The sequence below is a fragment of the Arachis duranensis genome, chromosome 3 (genome assembly GCF_000817695.3).
Source record: "Arachis duranensis cultivar V14167 chromosome 3, aradu.V14167.gnm2.J7QH, whole genome shotgun sequence".
In the NCBI taxonomy this organism is placed as follows: Eukaryota; Viridiplantae; Streptophyta; class Magnoliopsida; order Fabales; family Fabaceae; genus Arachis; species Arachis duranensis.
In genome coordinates this window covers 117,989,158-118,011,829 of record NC_029774.3, presented here as the reverse complement: position 1 = coordinate 118,011,829, position 22,672 = coordinate 117,989,158, and the positions used below count along the sequence as shown (strand labels likewise).

Sequence of the window (22,672 nt, the reverse complement as noted above, 5' to 3'; positions counted from 1 at the left end):
TAATATTTTTACATAAATTTTGTAGTGATTAAATTTACACAATTATGACAAGTTGGGCCACCTTTTTTGTTGGACAAAGTTGTGCTAGCTTAATAACAAGACTATGCAACCAACGTTTTTAATTTTGGTTATACTAGGGTACAAGAAGCCTTATGCTCTTGATAGGCTGACGGACCCACCAGATATTGAGACCGCTGCACAGCTAAGAATCATAGGTTAAGAAAGAATAGGGATTGGGCTTTGCGTTCATGTTTACCCTGCCAAAATAATTGAAACGAAAGAAAATGTCAAAAAAGAAAGACAAAAACCCATTTTCAAAGAACAAAGACAAAAAAAAATTCTTCACAACCCAAAAAAAAAATTTCTCAATTCCTCAAGAGAAAAATAAGTGTCTTAAGCCCCGTTTAAATACCAAAAACAAAAGTGTCTTATGTATTTTTATTCTAAATATAAAAAAAGTTCCAACCAAAAATACACTTTTTAATTTTGATATTAAAAAAATATATATTACAGCATCATTAAAGTATGATGTGTTTGATTTGGGTGTAAAGTACACAAATCTGATATTAGATTTATGTACTTGAATTTTATAATGTATAAATTTGATCTTTAGATTTATGTAATTAAATTTTAAAAAATTTTATAATACATAAATTTGACTCAAATCAGATTCTCAAATTTTATTGTCTTTTTCTGTTCTCAAATAATTTGATGGTCTAATTTATTTAATAACAAATAAAAATTAATTCTATATCAAAAGAAAAATATCAATTTTTTCAATAATATAGCATTACACACCAATTCTCTCCGTGTAAAAAAAAAAAAAAGAGTCCGAAAATACAACTAGAAATAAAAAAGCACAAGGGAAATATTAAATTGTGAAATGATTGCATCACACACTTCAAAAAGTTCAGCACAACACAATTTGGCTCTTCTCTTCTTCACTAAAAGCCATTTTGATCCATGATAGAGGCTGGTGGAACTTGAGCTAAAATCCTGAGATCCACATTCACTTTAGCTCAACATTATCAAAAACAAGGATAAGCCTTCACAACAATTGGGTTCCACACAAAACTCTTTTTTTGCTTCTCATTTTAATATTTGAAGAAAAAACATTGGACGTATGTGTCAACTTCTTGGTTCCCATTATTTCTCATTTATATATTTTATCCATTCATCTATATTATTCAATTGATGTCTAGTTTTTTATTTACCCCCATATATAACAGAAAGTGCTAACTGCTTCTAAGTCTTGTTTCTCAAATACTTTCATAGAACATGGAAGCACGTGCAGCGGCTAATCATCGTATTGCAAGAATCACCTCTCATCTTCAGCCACCCAATTTCAAGGTTTGTTGCAAAGGGTACTTAATAGTTAATATAACATTACATAGCTCAATGATCAGTATTTAATGAATCAATACTACATAACCTGGAAATTTTCTAAATTTGTGTTCCTTGCATAAACTAGAGCTTCTATTATTGCCAAAGATTAGTGCTTGATCATGTGATGACAGGATGGTGGTGATGTTCTTGTTGAGAGGGCTGAGTGCAGGGCAAAAGGAGGGGCACCGGGATTCAAGGTAGCAATCTTGGGGGCTGCTGGTGGAATTGGCCAATCCCTATCTTTGCTGATGAAGATTAATCCCTTGGTCTCAGTTCTTCATCTCTATGATGTTGTTAACACCCCTGGTGTCACTGCTGATGTTAGTCATATGGACACTGGTGCTGTGGTAATCTCCTTTTACTGTCTTCTTCATGGATTGTTGCAGAATTCTTGATTATCGAATAGCAGCTTATCACAAAATTGTTGTCTTTTGTGTTAAATGGGGATGTTATTTAGGTTGAGCTTATATGAATTGATTTTATAGCCAAATTGGTGCTGGAACTTAGTAATCTTTAGCTGCTATGTGTTTTTATGTTCAAATTATTCCCACTTTTTTGGGATTGTTAGGTTCGCGGCTTTCTGGGGCAGCCGCAACTTGAGGGCGCACTCACTGGGATGGACCTGGTAATTATACCTGCTGGTGTCCCAAGGAAACCCGGGATGACAAGGGATGATTTGTTTAAGATAAATGCTGGAATTGTGAAGACCCTTTGTGAAGGAATTGCCAAGTTCTGTCCCAATGCAATTGTCAACTTGATTAGCAATCCAGTGAACTCCACTGTTGCAATTGCTGCTGAGGTTTTCAAAAGAGCTGGTACCTATGATCCAAAGCGGCTGCTAGGTGTTACAACCCTGGATGTTGTGAGGGCAAATACTTTTGTGGTAAGCATTACTTTCCTGTTCTTCCTGGAATTATAAGCAGAGTCTTGAACACACCTTCTGTAGGTTAAATGTTATGTCAAATTTTTTATGGTAAATATTTTTGAAACAGTATAATTTATTGCTTGAAATTACTAAGTAAGGACTAATGTAAGTCAATCTGTTTATCCATGCAGGCAGAGGTACTTGGAGTGGATCCAAGAGAGGTTGATGTTCCAGTGGTGGGAGGCCATGCAGGAGTCACAATACTGCCTCTTTTGTCGCAGGTGCAGAGTCCTCCCTTAAGCCTTTTGTTCCCCCCTTTTTAAAATAAATCATGCTATATCTAGAACCCATGCTTATCTTTTTCTTTCAAAACTGTGTATTTTGTTTGTAGGTTAAGCCTCCTAGTAGCTTCACTGCAGAAGAAGTTGAATACCTGACAAATCGCATCCAAAATGGTGGAACGGAAGTTGTTGAGGTAAATGCCATACAAGTCAATTGCTTAAAGATGTAACTGAAGTAGAAGGGACAGGAAGCAAAAAATGAAATTTGACTCTCCCTTTCAACCTTCCTTCGAATTTATTTCTGCTTAATGCCACATATCACCTATGATATATTATTCATGGCGAGTATAATCTGCTACAACAACTGTCGGTTACTCCCAGTTCTATTCTACGATAATAAAAGGAAAATATAATCCGATACTACAAGTAACGATAGTTAACTAACATTATTTTCATATCAATGACAGTTGAAATTTACAAAATCTCAAATATTGTATCCTATCCCTTGTATGTATCTAGTTTGTGATTGATCCACCATAATATAATCACGATTATTCATGTTACAGGCAAAAGCTGGAGCTGGTTCTGCAACACTATCAATGGTTAGCAGCTTATATTTATTATGTATATTTCTATGTTTACAAGCATTGTTAATTAGCACCAACTGAGTCTACTCCAAGTGGCAGGACTAACTTGAAAATCCACTCTTGATTGAGTAGGCATATGCAGCTGCCAAGTTTGCTGACGCATGCCTCCGTGGCTTGAAGGGAGAAGCCGGAGTGGTGGAATGTTCTTTTGTGCAGTCCCAGGTGCCATGTTCAAGTCCTTATTTCATTGCACAGTATAATGCTATACTTTTTTACTTCTCATTTAACATTATGTTTTAAACAGGTGACGGAACTTCCCTTCTTCGCAACCAAGGTACGTCTTGGTCGCGGTGGAGCAGAAGAGGTATTTCAACTTGGTCCCCTGAATGAGTATGAAAGGTATCATAGGAGATTACTAAACTCTTAGTATTTAGCTAATATCTTTGTTGGGATTGGTAGCAGTAATGTAACACAAAGTAAAGTTCTGATGTTAAATACTTAACAGGATTGGATTGGAGAAAGCAAAGCAAGAGTTAGCAGGAAGCATCCAGAAGGGGATAGATTTCATCAGAAAATAAGTGATATCAGGAAAATCTGTTTTTGTCTTCTTTTATAATGACCCTATGTACTATTTCCCCCTTGTTCATAGTAAATTCTTAAGAATATAGTATTCCAAATTTTTGGTGTCATCCATTCCTTAAATGTTGATCTTAAAGGATTTGGCATCAATGGAAGCATAATGATCTGAAAGACAATATACAAAACTGGCCTTTTGTACTATTTCCATATACCACTGTTTTCTTTAATCTTTCACTTATCCTCCCAACATATTTGTTTCAAAAATCATGATCCTTCAATAATATAACTATATGGAAAATATTAAGTGACATTCATGAAAAATTCTAATACATTGAGGGGCTGGCAGAGGGCGAAATCATAACAAGATCTTTAGTATAATCTTCTGTGGGGACTAAGATTATAAAGAATGTGTACAAGGATTCACTTAGCTAACATTAAGAAAACATATAATAATAATAAATCCCTTCTCATTTAACATTTATGGTCTCCATTTATCAGGACAACATTCACTATTTTGAAGCATTTTTCTTTTGCATGCTGATATATGCTAATGCCGTGCACGAAAACATGCAAGTTAAACATTCATACAAATAATTGAAGATACAGTTATTCATTGACTTGAACCAAACATTTTTTTATTTTAAACAGAAATAAACTTACAAGAATGCAACAAAAGGCCTGTTTGTCGAGACCACCCAAAAAAGAACCAATGATCCTTTTTCTAAAGATTTACTTCAAGTAGAAGAAGAACTGTGCTAGAAAGTAGAAACAGATGGGGTTGAACTTTTCAACCTGATGCCAAAAAATGCCTAGCAAGCTGTACAAGCCACTGTAGAAACATGATGGGGTGGAACCGTGGAAGTAACATGATCAACTTGTTGATCATGCAAAAAGTATTTGTTGACAGAAAATCCCCTCGTGCAAAATGAACCACTGGTGGCAATGTAGCATGCTTGAGGTAAATAATGGTTTGGTTAAGGTGGCAGACATTACAGGCTTTGCAAGTTGCAAGCATGAACATAAATGAAGTAACATAAACTGCTATGTGTATATATAGTTGACACTAGACAGTAAATCCTATTATTTATTCTTATACTTTTGAGTGGTGACGGATTCTGCTTGATTTAGACAAATGGAACTTCTTCAAATGATAGATGCAAAAGCTGAGCGCAGGTTTCTCACAAGCTCCTTCACTGTCATGCAAAATCCCTTTTCCATCTGCAAATCAAAAAACATTTTTCCTCATTGAAAGAAAAATTATGTTTGCTACTAAAAAATATGATTATGCATGCATGGAAAATTAGAAATCGAGCCATTCTTTTTTTCCTTGGCACTAACATTATCGAGATATACCATGATCAACTATAACAAATCATTGTTGATGTATCTATTCTAAAAAGTGATAACATAGTTCCATTTTTTGATTTAGTTGTTAGGCTGTTATTTGCATGTAGCTTTCATTCCATAGAATTGGTACTCAAGTTACCTGAGCAATAATAGTTATATCTAAGGCCCAGCTCCCAAATGTCATGGCACTGCTATTGGTAACTTTTAGATGGAGTTTCTCAATTTGATTGATTGATTTTTCTACAACTCCTCTGTTCTTCTCGCAGTGGATTCTTACGAGAACATTTTTATCACAGAATCTTGCTTCAATTTCAGGTAATGCCTCATGGAAGATACCCTCATATTCTAAAGAAGCGTCTTCTGCATCATTGGATAATTGAGATTTTTTCACAAATACTACAGATTCCACAGCTTTTCTCTTGTTCTGTTCTTCTTCAAGAGCCTTCACCTTCTCTTGCAATTGCTTTAAGTATTTGATAGCATCTCCAAGAACAGAAGCTTTGTCTGTCTGTTAGTAGCATGTTCAAAAAGAGATCAATGAATGCATTTATGTGTTAGAGCAACAGCATGGACAAAAGAACACAACCACCACAAAATATATATTCAAACTCATAACATAATTCCACATATTTATGAGCTTCCTGGTAAGCGTTAAATAGAGTTCAACTAGGAAACCAACTACTTTTTGGCCAATATCAGCCAACTTTTTTGAAGTTGCCCTTTTACTCTAAATTCTAAACACCAGATCTTAAACTATTAAACAAATGCTCCAATATATGTTCACAGTTATGAAAGACAGAAACAACAAACAGTCAACTAAGGATCATAGCAAGTCAAATATCTCTTTAACCAAATGTTGTATACCTTCTGTAGTCCAGGAACAAGGGCAGATAGAGCAATGAACCGTTGACTGAGCTTCTCTCGACGCTTCCTTTCGGCTATTATGTGGTCTTGAGGTTGAGAAAGTCTAGAACGTGGCCCTACATGCTTAGTCGCCTGACTAGCTTCGAACACATATTGATTTCCTAATGTTCCTTGAAAGTTCATGTCTTTAGGAGTTGTGTCATTCATTTTAGGACAAACCATCTCATCCTTAGACTTCACCACTTCCAACTGGTTTATATAATTGGGATCCACAAATGAAAGAAGAGTTGAGCAAGAAGCAAATTGTGCCTCGGATGGAGTTTTAGTTGGACACCAGCTATTGTTCTTGAGATGTTTTGTAGGTCTGTCAATGTTAGAAAGTGAAGTTTCCATGGAAGTTTTGGAGTTGAAACTGGGATGAGAGAATGAATGTTGCTGTAAAGTCTCTCCAAAAGCAGCAGCAATCGGAAGTAAAGTAGGCTCATAAATAGAGCTCAAATGCCACTGATGAAGATAGGTAGGATCTTCCATTATTTCCTGCAAATTCAGAAGAAATTATGTTCATTATAGTCACATTTCAGGGTCTTCATAACACATTTTATCAACCAATATCAAATTCAAAACCAGAATGACATAGAGTGTATATTACATTTCAATTCTTCATTAGATATTTGCCTTGATTTCCAAATATAGTATAAAATAATACATACTTATTTATGTTCTAAGAATAATGATTTACAGCACAGGAGCTTTATATCTTACCAGATCAGTTAACCCTCTGAGTGAAGAAATATCCATAAGAAAACAACTCCTGCAATCAAAAGATCTCTCAAGAAACTATCCTGGAAGAGAAGATTCAGCTAGAGTTGTTGAGGTTTGGAACTTAAATTTTCAGCAGATGATAGTAAGTTAGTAACATCTGCTAAATACTTAAATGGCCATTAAAGCCTAAAACATTTGAAGAAGGAAAGCCCCTCATACTAAAAACACAACACTCCCATGCACTAGCATTTAAAGCAATTATATTCTTATGCACTTGCAGCTTATATATACTACTAGTGGTGCTTCATAATTTGTATGTTTAATCTTTTTTGAATAAAAAATATATAGTATGTGAGTTAAAAAAAGTAAAAGTTTAGCATGGAAAAGAAAAATTTAGGTTTTTTTTTTTTTTTTAAATTACCATAGTGAAATTACCATTGTAAAACACAAAAATTGGATTTGAGAACCCCTTTATATATATGTATAGATATAGATAAAGATGTAAATTAATAATGTGAGTTTGGTGAAAAGCTTACTCATCAACAGATGTGGCAGTTTTTAAGGTTGCTGATCCCCGGTCCTCACAAATAACATGGTATACTATGCCACACAATGGTATACTATCACAAACATAGCAGTTGCAGTTTATATACACAGATAATTTAGGGAGGGATTTACATTTACTTAGAAACTTGTGGGGGGTAAGTGCCCCGGTTACAATTTAAAAAGCTTTTTATTACTACATAATAATAATAATAATATTTATTTGCCTCTACTAAATAATTAAATTTGATTCTATTATATTAAATTATTATAAAATTAGTTGAGAATTGAAAAGTATTATTTATTTATTGGCGTTTTTTTATTCAAAAGTTAGTTTTAATTTTGTCCATAACAACGTGTATTAGTTGAAAGAATTTTTTTAATTATAAATATCATAAAGAGTCGACCTTATAATCATATAAAAGATGAATTTTTAAATAATTATTTAATAACATATATAAAAAGAGAGACATTTGATTAGATTGACAATAAAAAAATTATTCAATCTTTTTAAAATATGAAATCTATTTAAAAAATAAAATTTTTATTTATTATTTTATTATTATTTAAATTACTATTTTAATATTTTAATTTGTTAGTTAAATAATTTTAAGATTAATCAGATTTTTAATAACAAAATATAATTGTAAAAGTGATTGCCATATTATGTTTATAGTTTGGCAATCATACTACGCGTATACAAAAAATTAGTTACATATTAAAATATAAAATAAACATTAAAAATAAACTACAAAATATATATATTTAATACAAATGCACTATTACTAATTTAATGACTAATTTCTAATATACATATAATATTTTTTATATTTTTTTTTACGGTTAAAATTTTTTAGATTCGTTTAAGCTAATAGAATAAGACAAATATAATAAATGGTTATATTTCTAACACACGTAGTAAAAAAAGAGCTTCTATAAATATGCGACTTCTAAATAAATATGAAAAGATTATGCAATTTGAGTTATAACTCATTTGCCTTAAATTCTAGACTTTTAGACATAGAATTTTGATGCTATATCACAATACTCTTATAATTACTTCAGGCCCTAAATGCCCCTTTGTATAATCTCAAGCTAGAAAAGATATGCTCACGGGTTTTTTATGTGAATAGGGTTGGACAACCAGAGATACCTTAAGTTTGTAAAAATTGTATATGAGTGAAAGAAAATGATATATATCTCATTTTATATTCAGTAGCTCCGTTCAGCTGAAAAATTAATAGCTTCAGTCTTTGTTGTTTTGTAGACTTTTTGAGATGTTATTCACCAACTAGCGATTGAAATTTTGAATTAAGTGTTCGCAAATCAAATGATCATGTTTGAGAATGTGGTCCCTCACGCACCATGTCCAATGCCTCAAGGTACGTACTTATTTTCCCAATTCCCTAAAGCTACGTTCCTAGCTGCTTCCTTCTTAATTGCCTCTCGTTAATTTTCTTGGTCAAAGATTACTTACAATCATAACCAAAGAAAATAAAGAAGCAATTCAAGCTTATTAGCCATGGCCAACCAATTCTCTAGCAAAATAGCACATAACTATGAGATATTGTGGGATGATATTAGTCACCAATATAATTAATCAGTAGTTGGTTGGTTTGAAATTTTTTTCAAACATGAATCCATAATTCATATTAAGCATAAGGTTATTCATACTGTAATAATAATAATTATAAAGCTGAGTTTGCCACATTTAGGTGGAACACAGCAGAGTTAATAGTTTCCATTGACGTGTGGAGTTATAAGTCAATTGCCAAGTGGCATTTGTAGTTAGAAAATCTAGCTAGCAATGGTGTGGCACATTGAACAGCCGTACTAGGAGCTAAGTAACCTAGTGTAAGTCAGTTCTTGAGAGCTAATGTTGAGTTGTTATGATTAACACCGAGCTATAAGTCTCGAGGGTCCGAACTCTTCGTCCAGGGGTAGATTACGTCGTGGAGGGTGTGAACAAAAGGGAAGTGTACCTACAAAAGGCACTTCGATGTTTAAGTTAGTATTGTGTACTCAGTGTGTCTTTCGAAGATAAAATATCATACCTTTATAAGTGGGGTGGAATAAGTCGGTTATGCTTTTGACGGTTACATGTATTGAAAAGCAGTTATTATAGATTGGTAGGTTACAACGTCAAGTCGGACATTTTTATTCTAGGTCATAATCTGTTGAACCGAATTATAACGCATAATGCCAATTTATTCCACATGATGCCGAGTTATGGCTATTGATTTTTGTAACAGCCATATCATAGCCCCCAAGTTTAGCCTGATAATATTTTTTAATGAATGCAGGTTGAGCTTTTGATAAGATATCAGCTTAACTGTTGTGCTCACGAGGTATGTGAAGGATCTCAATTTTTGAAAAGTTGAAAATAATTTTTTTGACGATATTCAAATATTTTGCCAATAGAGGGTCCTTCACTTGAAATAAGTCATTACCTATTGGACGACTAATAAAGAGTCACAGTATACCTTTAAGTCTGAAATTTTTAGTTCAGCTGCGAGCCTTAAGTCTGCAATGAGAGCTTCATATTCTGTTTGATTGTTGCTTGCTTTGAAAGAGAGGTGGAGAGATTGTTCCAGGACTATTCCATTTTCATCATCAAGTAAGACTCCTGCCCCACAGCCTTGGAAGTTGGAGGCTCCATCCACATATAAGGTCCACTGTTTTGGGTTGTTCTCCGAACTTAGCACGGTGAACTTGGCTATGAAATCAGCAATATATTGAGACTTTGGTATCTGATATCGAACTCGGAGAGTTCCACAGACCATTTTACCAGTTAGCCAACTTGCTCTAGTTTTTATAGCACTTGTCTTAAGGGCTGATAAATTCGGATGTGGATTACGTGGCTTTGAAAGTAAGGTCGGAGATGCCGAGCTGAGAAAACTAAAGCCAAAGCTAATTTCTCGATCTTTGAATAGAGAAGCTCGACATTCTGTAGGGATTTACTAATGTAGTAAATCGACTATTGCTGCTTGTTCCTTTCTGTGACAAGAACAAAACTTATTATCCAGTTAGTATCAGATAAATATAAATAAAGTTTTTCTCCCCAAAGGGATTTTTGTAAAATTGGTGGTTTGGAGAGAATATTTTTTATGCTAGTAAAAGTCTCTTCACATGCATTAGTCTAATTAAAGTTGTTTTTCTTTTTTAGGGTTTGGAAAAAACAAAAAGATTTTGATGCTAAACAAGGCAGGAATCTAGATAATGCAGCAAATCTCCTTGTTAGTCGTTGGACTTCTTTGATTGTTTGTGGGCTTGCCATGTCTAATATAGCTCGGCATTTTTTTGGTTTGGCCTCAATTCCTCAGTTAGTGAGCATGAAATCGAGGAATTTACCTCCCTGTACTCTGAAGGCGCATTTCTCTGGGTTAAGCCATATATTGTAATGCCGTATTTGGTTGAAGATCTCCAAGAGGTCGTCGAGGTGGTTGTGACCGAGCTTTGTTTTGGCGACCATATCGTCGACAAAAACTTCAAGGTTCTTACCGATTTGATTAGCGAAGACCTTGTCCATAAGACGTTGGTATGTTACACCTGCATTCTTAAGTCCAAATGGCGTAACTTTATAACAGTACTTTTCATATTCCGTAACAAATGCTGTTTTATTTAGATCGGATGGATGCATTAAAATCTGGTTATAACCAGAATATGCATCCATGAAGCTTAGTGTTTGATAACCTGAAGCATTATCTACTAAACAGTCAATAGAGGGTAAGGGATATGAATCTTTTGGGCATGCTTTGTTAAGATCCGTGAAATCAACACACATGCACTATTTACCGTTATGTTTTTTTACCATGACGAAGTTCGCCAGTCATGTTGTGAAGCGGATTTCTTGTATGAAACCAGCATTGATCAGTTTCTTGGTTTCCTCTAAGGATGCCTGCCTCTTCTCGAGACCGAGTTTATGCTTTTTCTGTGCTATTGGTTGGAATGACAAATCTAATGCCAGTTTGTGTGAAATTACTGATGGGCTAATGCCGGACATGTCAGTGGGAATCCAAGCAAAGAGATCGGCATGTTGTTGTAGGAACTTTTGAAATGAAGCTTTCTCTATCGAGTTAAGCGTGGTTCCTATATAAGTGAATTTGTTAGAATCATTGTTAAGATAAACCCTTTGTAAATTCCCTATTGGGGTTGGTCTTTCAAGAGCCTCGGCCCTCGGGTCAAGATCGGCAAGGGCTGGGAGTTCGGCCAAGTTGCGAATATTGTTAACATGCGCACCCATAGGTCGGTTGGGCTTTTTCAAACTGATGTTATAACATTGGCGAGCTTCACGATTGTCACTATGAATAGTCACAATGAGGTCGTCCTGCACAGAAAACTTAACGTAAAAATGAATTGTAGATACTATAGCGCCGAACCGGTTTAAAAAAGGTCAGCCAAGGATTATATTATATGGACTAAAATAATCGACAATTAAATATTGAACGTCTGATGTTTTTGATAATGGATGCTCACCTAGTGTGGTTTGTAACAGAATCCCACTAAATCTCCAGTGGAAGGTTGGATCATGTTGTTGCTTAGCTTTATTTTCTGAAAAGTGGAGTAGAAAAGAACGTCGGCACTGCTCCTTGGATCCAATAATATTTTTCGTACTAAAAGGTCCCCTAGCTGAATTGAAATGAGGACTGGGTCGTCTAGATTCGTGGTACTGGTGTTGAAGTCAGAGTCCTCGAAAGTCAATTGAGGAAAATGGGAGGGTACTTGGTTGTTGTCGAGATTCCCCTCAACCGATAACATGGCTCGGTATGAACAGTTCCTTACCGAGTTTGATATTCCTCCACCTGCAAAACCCCCAGAAATATAATTAATAACTCCTCTTAGTTGATTGGGGTGACTTGAGGTTGTCCGATCTTTGTCACGGGAGTGTTGTCCTACCGATGTATTGTCAGCAGAAAACAGGGTATGCCTTTGTATGTGGCCATTGATATATTTGTTCAAGTGGCCTTGCTGAGCTAGTCGCTTTAGGAGGTCCTTGGCGATGACACACTCGTTAGTGGTGTGGCCGTGCTTCTGATGGAAGGTGCAATATTTGGATTTGTCGACATTTTTTGCATCCTGATAGGTGCCGGCTTTTCGCAAAGGTTTGATCAGCTTGGAGTTGAGAATTTCTTTGATGATATCGTCCCTCTTCGTATTGAACTGAGTGTATGACTCATAACAGGGGGTTAGCTTGAAATTTTTCTTATTGTCCCGAGCTTTATCCTCATCTTTGTATTGGGGTTTGTCAACCTTCCGAGCTTGTCGAAGTTCCTCAATATCCATTTGCCCTTTTGCCTTTTTTTGGAACTCGGCCAAGGTCTTTGGTTTGGCTACTGCAATTGCTTCTAGGAATTTTCCTTGTCGGAGTCCACTTTTGATGGTGACGAGTGGATAATTTATACGCTTTTTGGCATTGTTTTTAGATAGTTTTTAGTAGGATCTAGCTACTTTTAGGGATCTTTTTATTGGTTTTTATGTAAAATTTATATTTCTGGACTTTACTATGAGTTGGTGTATTTTTCTGTGATTTCAGGTATTTCCTAGCTGAAATTGAGAGACCTGAGCAAAACTCTGATAGAAGGCTGACAAAGGACTGCTGATGCTGTTGGATTCTGCCCTCCCTGTACTCGAAATAGATTTTCTAGGGCTACAGAACTCCAAATGGCACGCTCTCAACGACGTTGAAAAGTAGACATCCAGAGCTTTCCAGCAATATATAATAGTCAATACTTTATTCGAGACTAGACGACACAAACCGGCGTTCAATGCCAGTTCCATGCTGCATTCTGGAGTCAGACACCAGAAATACGTCACGAACTAGAGTTAAGCGCCAAAAACACGTTACAACTTGGCGTTTAACTCCAGAAGAAGCCTCTGCACGTGTAAAGCTCAAGATCAGCCCAAGCACACACCAAGTGGGCCCCGGAAGTAGATTTCTGCATCAATTACTTATTTCTGTAAACCCTAGTAGCTAGTTTAGTATAAATAGAACTTTTTACTATTGTACTAGGTATCTCTGATTGTCTAGTCTTTTGACAATATAGTCTCTTGATCATTCGGTCTTTTGATCATTCAGGGGGCTGGCCATTCGGCCATGCCTGGACCACCATCACTTATGTATTTTCAACGGTGGAGTTTCTACACACCATAGATTAAGGGTGTGGAGCTCTGCTGTACCTCGAGTTTTAATGCAATTACTACTATCTTTTATTCAATTCAAGCTTATTCCTATTCTAAGATATTACTTGTACTTCAACCTGATGGATGTGATGATCCGTGACACTCATCATCATCTGTCCCTATGAACACGTGCCTGACAACCACTTCCGTTCTACAAGCGAAAGTTAGAGTGAATATCTCTTGGGTTCCTTAACCAGAATCTTCGTGGTATAAGCTAGAATGATTGGCGACCATTCTTGAGAATCCGGAAAGTCTAAACCTTGTCTGTGGTATTCCAAGTAGGATTCATGGATTGAATGACCGTGACGAGCTTCAAACTCGCGATTGTTGGGCGTGATGACAAACGCAAAAGGATCAATGGATTCTATTCCGACATGATCGAGAACCGACAGATGATTAGCCGTGCTGTGACAAGAGCATTTGGACCTTTTTCACTGAGAGGATGGGAAGTAGCCATTAACAACGATGATGCCCTACATACAGCTTACCCTGGAAAGGAGTAAAAAGGATTGAAAGTAAGAAGGCAGTATGTTGTAGAGATTCAATAGGGACAAGCATCTCCATACACTTATCTGAAATTCTCACCATTGATTTACATAAGTATTTCTGTACTTATTTTATGTTTTATTTATTATTAATTTTGAAAACCATTATAATTATTTGAATCCACTTAACTGAGATTTACAAGATGACCATAGCTTGCTTCATACCAACAATCTCCGTGGTATCGACCCTTACTCACGTAAGGTTTATTACTTGGACAACCCAGTGCACTTGCTGGTTAGTTGTGCGGAGTTGTGAAGAAAGTGCTGAGTTAGTAGATGCGCATACCAAGTTGAATGCCATTATTAGAAATCACAATTTCGTGCACCAAGTTTTTGGCGCCGTTGCCGAGGATTGTTCGAGTTGGGACAACTGACAGTTCATCTTGTTGCTCAGATTAGGTAATTTTCTTTTCAAAAAGTTTTCAAAAATCTTTCAAAATTTTTTCTTTGTTTTCGTTTTTCTCAAGATTAATTTCGAAAAAAATCCAAAAAAATTAGAAAATCATAAAATCAAAAATATTTTGTGTTTCTTCTTTGAGTCTTGAGTCAATTTTTAAGTTTGGTGTCAATTGCATGTTTTGAAAATTTTTGCATTTTTTTGAAAATTCATGCATGTGTTCTTCATGATCTTCAAGTTGTTCTTGGTAAGTCTTCTTGTTTGATCTTTATGTTTTCTTGTTTTGTGTCTTTTGTTGTTTTTCATATGCATTTTTGCATTCATAGTGTCTAGGCATTAAAAATTTCTAAGTTTGGTGTCTTGCATGTTTTTTTTTCTTGAAAATTTTTCAAAAATAAATCTTGATGTTCATCTTGATCTTCAAAGTGTTCTTGGTGTTCATCTTGACATTCATAGTATTCTTGCATGCATCATTGGTTTATTTTGATCAAAAAATTTTCATGTTTTGGGTCATTTTTATGTTTTTCTCTTTCATCATTAAAAATTCAAAATAAAAAAAATATTTTCCTTATTATTCTCAAAATTTCGAAAATTTGAGTTGACTTAGTCAAAAAATTTTAAAAACTTAGCTATTTCTTATAAGTCAAGTCAAATTTTCAATTTTAAAAATCTTATCTTTTCAAAACTTTTTCAAAAATCAAATCTTTTTCATTTTTCTTACTATTTTTCGAAAATCTTTAATTTGAATTTTAAAATCTTTTTCTTATCTTTAATTCATGATTTTCAAAGGCTTTACTAACAATTAATGTGATTGATTCAAAAATTTGAAGTTTGTTACTTTCTTGTTAAGAAATGTTCAATCTTTAAATTCTAGAATCATATCTTTTAGTTTTTTGTTAGTCAAGTAATAAATTTTAATTTTAAAAATCAAATCTTTTTCAAAATATCTTTTCAATCATATCTTTTTAAAACATGTCTTTTTCAAAAATCAATTTCAAAATCTTTTCTAACTTCTTATCTTTTTAAATCTTTTTCAACTAACTAATTGACTTTTTGTTTGTTTCTTATCTTTTTCAAAACCACCTAACTACTTTTCTCTCTCTAATTTTCGAAAATCACTAACCCTTTTTCAAAAATAATTTTCAAAATTCTCTCCCTCTCATCTTCTTCTATTTATTTATTTATCTACTAAACACTTGTCCTCCACTCAAGAATTCAAACCCACTATCTTCCCCCTTGTGTTTGGATTCTTAACTCTTTTCCTTATTCTATCCCTTTCTTCTTCTACTAACATAAATGAATCTCTATACTGTGACATAGAGAATTCCTCTTCTTTTTATGTTCTCTACTCTTTCATATGAGCAGGAACAAGGAAAAAGGCATTCTTATTGAAGCTGATCCTGAACCTGAAAGGACTCTGAAGAGAAAACTGAGAGAAGCTAAAATACAATAATCTAGAGATAACCTTACTGAAATTTTCGAACAAGAAAAGGATATGGCAGCCGAACCCAACAACAATAATGCAAGGAGGATGCTTGGTGATTATACTACACCTACTTCCAAGTTTGATGGAAGAAGCATCTCAATCCCTACCATTGGAGCAAACAATTTTGAGCTGAAGTCTACAGGCTCATGCTTTTCCCTTTTGCTGTAAGAGACAGAGCTAGAACATGGTTGGATTCACAGCCTAAAGATAGCCTGGACTCTTGGGATAAGCTGGTCATGGCCTTCTTGGATAAGTTCTTTCCTCCTTAAAAGCTGAGCAAGCTTAGAATGGATGTTCAGACCTTCAAACAGAAAGATGGTGAATCCCTCTATGAAGCTTGGGAAAGATACAAACAGATGACCAAAATGTGTCCTTCTGACATGCTTTCAGAGTGGACCATTTTGGATATATTCTATTATGGTCTATCTGAGTTTTCTAAGATGTCACTGGACCATTCTGCAGGTGGATCCATTCACCTAAAGAAAATGCCTGCAGAAACTCAAGAACTCATTGACATGGTTGCAAATAACCAGTTCATGTACACTTTTGAGAGGAATTCTGTGAATAATGGGACGCCTCAGAGGAAGGGAGCTCTTGAAATTGATGCTCTGAATGCCATATTGGCTCAGAACAAAATGTTGACTCAGCAAGTCAATATGATTTCTCAAAGTCTGAATGGATGGCAAAATGCATCCAACAGTACTAAAGAGGCATCTTCTGAAGAAGAAGCTTATGATCCTGAGAACCCTGCAATGGCAGAGGTAAATTACATGGGTGAATCTTATGGAAACACCTATAATTCTTCATGGAGAAATCATCCGAATTTCTCATGGAAGGATCAACAAAAGCTTCAACAAGGCTTTAATAATGGTGGAAGAAATAGGCTCAGCAATAGCAAGCCTTTTCCATCATCTTCTCAGAAACAGACAGAGACTTCTGAGCAGAGCACCTCTAGCTTAGCAAATATAGTCTCTGATCTGTCTAAGGCCACTTTAAGTTTCATGAGTGAAACAAGGTCCTCCATCAGAAATTTGGAGGCACAAGTGGGCCAGCTGAGTAAGAAAGTCACTGAAACTCCTCCTAGTACTCTCCCAATCAATACTGAAGAGAATCCAAAAAGAGAGTGCAAGGTCATTGACATAATCAACATGCCCGAACCTAGAGAGGAAGGAGAGGACATGAATCTCAATGAGGAAGACCTCATGGGACATCTCTCAAGCAAGAAGGAGTTCCCTACTGAGGACCTAAAGGAATATGAGACTCATATAGAGACCATAGAGATTCCATTAAACCTCTTTCTACCTTTCATGAGCTCTGAAAATTATTCTTCCTTTGAAGAGGATGAAGATGTAACTGGAGAGCAAGTTGCTCAATATCTAGGAGCAAGTTATTTGGTAATGAGACTTGGGAAGGTGAACCTCCCTTGCTCATTAGTGAACTAGATACGTGGGTTCAGCAAACTTTATCTCAAAAGAAACAAGATCCTTGTAAATTCTTAATACCCTGTACCATGGGCACCATGACCTTTGAGAAGGCTCTGTGTGACCTGAGGTCAGGTATAAGTTTTATGCCACTCTCTGTAATGGAGAAGTTGGGGATCTTTGAGGTACAGGCTGCCACATTCTCATTAGAGATGACAGATAGATCACAAAGACAAGCTTATGGATTAGTAGAGGACGTGTTAGTAAAGGTTAAAGACCTTTACATTCCTACTGATTTCATAATCTTAGAGACTAGGAAGAATGAGGATGAATGCATCATCCTTTAAAGACCCTTCCTAGCCACAGCAGGAGCTGTGATTGATGTTGACAGAGGAGAGCTAATCATTCAATTAAATGGGGACTACCTTGTGTTTAAGGCTCAAGGATCTTCTTCTGCAACCATGGAGAGGAAGCATGAAAAGCTTCTCTCAATATAGAGTCAAATAAAGCCCCCACAATCAAACTCTAAGTTTGGTGTTGGGAGGCCATAACCAAACTCTAAGTTTGGTGTTGAATCCCCACATTCAAACTCTAAGTTTGGTGTTGGGAGTCTACAATATTGACCTGATCACCTGTGAGGCTCCATGAGAGCCCACTGTCATGCTATTGACATTAAAGAAGTGCTTATTGGGAGGCAACCCAATTTTTATTTATCTAATTTTATTTTTTATTTTATTGTTCTTTTGTGTTTTATTAGGTTCATGATCATGTGGAGTCACAAAATAAATACTAAAATTAATAAAAGAGAATAAAAAATAGCAGAAGAAACAGCACACCCTAGAGGAAGGGCTTACTGGCGTTTAAACGCCAGTAAGGAGCATCTGACTGGCGTTCAACACCAGAACAGAGCATGGATCTGGCGTTGAACGCCAGAAACAAGCAACAGTCTGGCGTTTAAACGCCAGAAATACACCCTGAAGAGAGCTGGCGTTGAACGCCAGAAACAAGCATGGAACTGGCGTTCAACGCCAGAAACATGCTGCAGATGGGCGTTGAACGCCCAAAACAAGCATAGAGCTGGCGTTTAACACCAGAAACAAGCATCAATCTGGCGTTAAATGCCAGGATTGCATGCAGAGGCATTTTACACGCCTAATTGGTGCAAGGGTGATAAACCCTTGACACCTCAGGATCTGTGGACCCTACAGGATCACCTCAGGATCTGTGGACCCCACAGGATTCCTACCTACCTCAACTCACCCTCTATCTCTTTTTCACACAATCCAATAAACACTCTTCCCCAAAACCCTTCACTAATCACCTCAAACTCTCTTCCCAATTACCTCTTCACCACTCACATCCATCTGCTTTTCCCCATAAACCCCACCTACCTTCAAATTTAAAATCCATTTTCCCACCCAAACCCACCTAAAGTGGCCGAACCTTAACCCTTCTCCCTTCACTATATAAACCCCTCTATCCTTCTTCATTTTTACACACCACAACCATCTCTTCTTCACCTTGGCTGAAATCACTCACATCTCCTTTTCCTCCATATTTTCTTCTTCTTCTTCTTCTTTTCTTTCTTCTTCTTTTGCTCGAGGGCGAGCAATATTCTAAGTTTGGTGTGGTAAAAGCATAGCTTTTTTTTTTTCATAACCACTTATAGCACCTAAGACCGGAGAAACCTCTAGAAAAGGGAAAGGGAAGACAAAAGCTTCCACCTCTGAGTCACGAGAGATGGATAGATTCATCTCTAAAGCCCATCAAGACCACTTCTATGAAGTTGTGGCCAAGAAGAAGGTGATCCCTGAGGTCCCTTTCAACCTCAAGAAAAATGAGTATCCGGAGATCCGACATGAGATTCAAAGAAGAGGTTGAGAAGTTCTTACCAACTCTATTCAACAAGTCAGAATCTTAATGGTTCAAGAGTTCTATGCCAATGCATGGATCACTAGGAACCATGATTAAAGTATGAACCCGAATCCAAAGAATTATCTTACAATGATTCGGGGGAAATACTTAAATTTCAGTCCAAAAAATGTGAGGTTGGCATTCAACTTGCCTATAATGCAAGAAGATGCATGCCCCTACACTAGAAGGGTCAAATTTGATCAAAGGTTGGACCAAGTCCTTATGGACATATGTGTGGAAGGAGCTCAATGGAAAAGAGACTCAAAAGGCAAGCCGGTTCAACTGAGAAGACTGGACCTTAAGCCTGTGGCTAGAGGATGGTTGGAGTTCATCCAACGCTCCATCATCCCCACTAGCAACCGATCTGAAGTTACTGTGGATCGGGCCATCATGATCCATAGCATCATGATTGGAGAGGAAGTAGAAGTTCATGAAGTCATCTCTCTTGAATTCTATAAAATAGCCGAAAAGTCTTCCACCATGGCAAGGCTAGCTTTTTCTCATCTTATTTGCCATCTATGCTACTCAGCTGGAGTTATCATAGAAGGAGACATCCTCATTGAAGAGGATAAACCCATCACTAAGAAAAGGATAGAGCAAACAAGAGAGCCTATTCACGGATCTCAAGAGACACATGAGGAGGCTCATCATCAAGAAATCCCTGAGATGCCTCAAGGGATGCATTTTCTTTCAAATAACTATTGGGAACAACTCAACACTTCTCTAGAAAACTTGAGTTATAACATAGACCAACTAAGGGTGGAACATCAAGAGCACTCCATCATTCTCCATGAGATTAGAGAAGATCAAAGAGCAATGAGGGAGGAGCAACAAAGGCAAGAAAGAGACATAGAAGAGCTCAAGGACATCATTGGTCCTTCAAGAAGAAGACGCCACCATCACTAAGGTGGACTCATTCCTTGTTCTTATTTATCTGTTTTTCGGTTTTTCTGCTTAATGTTTATCTATGTTTGTGTCTTTCCTACATGATCATTAGTATTTAGTAACTATGTCTTAAGGCTATGAATAATTCCATAAATCCTTTACCTCTCTTAAATGAAAAATGTTTCTAATTCAAAAGAACAAGAAGTACATGAATTTCGAATTTATCCTTGAATTTAGTTTAATTATATTAATGTGGTGACAATACTTTTTGTTTTCTGAATGAATGCTTGAACATTGTATATTTTTTATCTTGTTGTTTATGAATGTTAAAATTGTTGGCTCTTGAAAGAATAATAAATAAGAGAAATGTTATTGATGATCTAAAAAATTATAAAATTGATTCTTGAAGCAAGAGAAAGCAGTGAAGAACAAAGCTTGCAAAAAAAAGGGTGGCAAAAAAAATAAATATAGAAAGAAAAAGAAAAAGCAAGAAGAAAAAGCCAATAGCCCTTAAAACCAAAAGGCAAGGGTAAAAAGGATCCAAGGCTTTGAGCATCAATGGATAGGAGGGCCCAAGGAAGTAATTCCAGGCCTAAGTGGCTAAATCAAGCTGTCCCTAACCATGTGCTTGTGGCATGCAGGTCCAAGTGAAAAGCTTGAGACTGAGTGGTTAAAGTCGTGATCCAAAGCAAAAAGAGTGTGCTTAAGAGCTCTGGACACCTCTAATTGGGGACTTTAGCAAAGCTAAGTCACAATCTGAAAAGGTTCACCCAGTCATGTGTCTGTGACATTTATGTATCCGATGGTAATACTGGAAAACAAAGTGCTTAGAGCCACGACCAAGACTCATAAAAGTAGCTGTGTTCAAGAATCAACATACTTAACTAGGAGAATCAATTAACACTATCTGAACTCTGAGTTCCTATAGAAGCCAATCATTCTGAACTTCAAAGAAAAAAGTGATATGCCAAAACTGTTCAGAAGCAAAAAGTTACAAGTCCCGCTCATTTAATTAGAACTAATCTTCATTGATATTTTGAGATTTATAGTATATTCTCTTCTTTTTATCCTAATTGATTTTCAGTTGCTTGGGAACAAGCAACAATTTAAGTTTGGTGTTGTGATGAGCGGATAATTTATACGCTTTTTGGCATTGTTTTTAGATAGTTTTTAGTATGATCTAGCTACTTTTAGGGATGTTTTTATTAGTTTTTATGTAAAATTTATATTTCTGGACTTTACTATGAGTTGGTATATTTTTCTGTGATTTCAGGTATTTTCTGGCTGAAATTGAGGGACCTGAGCAAAACTTTGATAGAAGGCTGACAAAGGACTGCTGATGCTGTTGGATTCTGACCTCCCTGCACTCGAAATATATTTTCTGGTGCTACAGAACTCCAAATGGCGCGCTCTCAACGACGTTGAAAAGTAGACATCCAGAGCTTTCCAGCAATATATAATAGTTCATACTTTATTCGAGATTAAATGACGCAAACTGGCGTTCAACGCCAGTTCCATGCTGCATTCTAGAGTCAGATGCCAGAAATACGTCACAAACCAGAGTTAAATGCCAAAAACACGTTACAACTTGGCGTTTAACTCCAGAAGAAGCCTCTGCACGTGTAAAGCTCAAGATCAGCCCAAGCACACACCAAGTGGGCCCTGGAAGTGGATTTCTGCATCAATTACTTATTTCTGTAAACCCTAGTAGCTAGTTTAGTATAAATAGAACTTTTTACTATTGTACTAGGTATCTCTGATTGTCTAGTCTTTTGACAATATAGTCTCTTGACCATTCGGTCTTTTGATCATTCAGGGAGGCTGGCCATTTGGCCATGCCTGGACCACCATTACTTATGTATTTTCAACGGTGGAGTTTCTACACACCATAGATTAAGGGTGTGGAGCTCTGCTGTACCTCGAGTTTTAATGCAATTACTATTATCTTTTATTCAATTCAAGCTTATTCCTATTCTAAGATATTACTCGTACTTCAACTTGATGGATGTGATGATCCGTGACACTCATCATCATCCGTCCATATGAACGCGTGCCTGACAACTACTTCCGTTCTACAAGCGAAAGCTAGAGTGAATATCTCTTGAGTTCCTTAACCAGAATCTTCGTGGTATAAGCTAGAATTATTGGCGGCCATTCTTGAGAATCCGGAAAGTCTAAACCTTGTCTGTGGTATTCCAAGTAGGATTCAGGGATTGAATGACCGTGACGAGCTTCAAACTCGCGATTGTTGGGCGTGATGACAAACGCAAAAGGATCAATGGATTCTATTCCGACATGATCGAGAACCAACAGATGATTAGCCGTACTGTGACAAGAGCATTTGGACCTTTTTCACTGAGAGGATGGGAAGTAGCCATTGACAATGGTGATGCCCTACATACAGCTTGCATGGAAAGGAGTGAAAAGGATTGAAAGTAAGAAGGCAGTATGTTGCAGAGATTCAATAGGGACAAACATCTCCATACACTTATCTGAAATTCTCACCAATGATTTACATAATTATTTATGTCCTTATTTTATGTTTTATTTATTATTAATTTCAAAAACCATTATAATCATTTGAATCCACTTAACTGAGATTTACAAGATGACCATAGCTTGCTTCATAC

General features: G+C 36.2%; 2 protein-coding genes, 1 long non-coding RNA gene and 1 other non-coding gene across 4 annotated transcripts; 2 read left to right on the top strand and 2 right to left on the bottom strand.

Annotated features, from left to right (window-relative positions):
• The first annotated feature begins 963 nt into the window (after positions 1-963).
• LOC107480540 (malate dehydrogenase 2, peroxisomal) lies at positions 964-3,932 on the top strand. Its single transcript, XM_016100692.3, has 10 exons — positions 964-1,121; positions 1,276-1,350; positions 1,518-1,733; positions 1,955-2,269; positions 2,443-2,532; positions 2,643-2,726; positions 3,099-3,134; positions 3,252-3,341; positions 3,424-3,518; positions 3,625-3,932. Exons 2-10 carry the CDS (start codon positions 1,279-1,281, stop codon positions 3,695-3,697), a joined length of 1,071 nt encoding a protein of 356 aa, XP_015956178.1. The 5' UTR covers positions 964-1,121; positions 1,276-1,278; the 3' UTR covers positions 3,698-3,932.
• Positions 3,933-4,112: 180 nt separating this feature from the next.
• LOC107480541 (transcription factor bHLH25-like) lies at positions 4,113-6,912 on the bottom strand. The gene is made up of 4 exons (XM_016100693.3): positions 6,672-6,912; positions 5,910-6,446; positions 5,185-5,553; positions 4,113-4,916 (listed from the first exon to the last, which is right to left on the bottom strand). The coding sequence occupies exons 1-4, from the start codon at positions 6,705-6,707 to the stop codon at positions 4,842-4,844; spliced, it is 1,017 nt and encodes a 338-aa protein (XP_015956179.1). The 5' UTR covers positions 6,708-6,912; the 3' UTR covers positions 4,113-4,841.
• On the top strand, positions 6,207-8,584 carry LOC127745699 (uncharacterized). The gene is made up of 3 exons (XR_008007065.1): positions 6,207-6,426; positions 6,651-6,783; positions 8,482-8,584. It is a non-coding gene; the product is annotated as an uncharacterized LOC127745699 (long non-coding RNA).
• Positions 8,585-16,100: 7,516 nt separating this feature from the next.
• LOC127746106 (small nucleolar RNA R71) lies at positions 16,101-16,208 on the bottom strand. Its single transcript, XR_008007726.1, has one exon. It is a non-coding gene; the product is annotated as a small nucleolar RNA R71 (small nucleolar RNA).
• Positions 16,209-22,672: the final 6,464 nt, after the last annotated feature.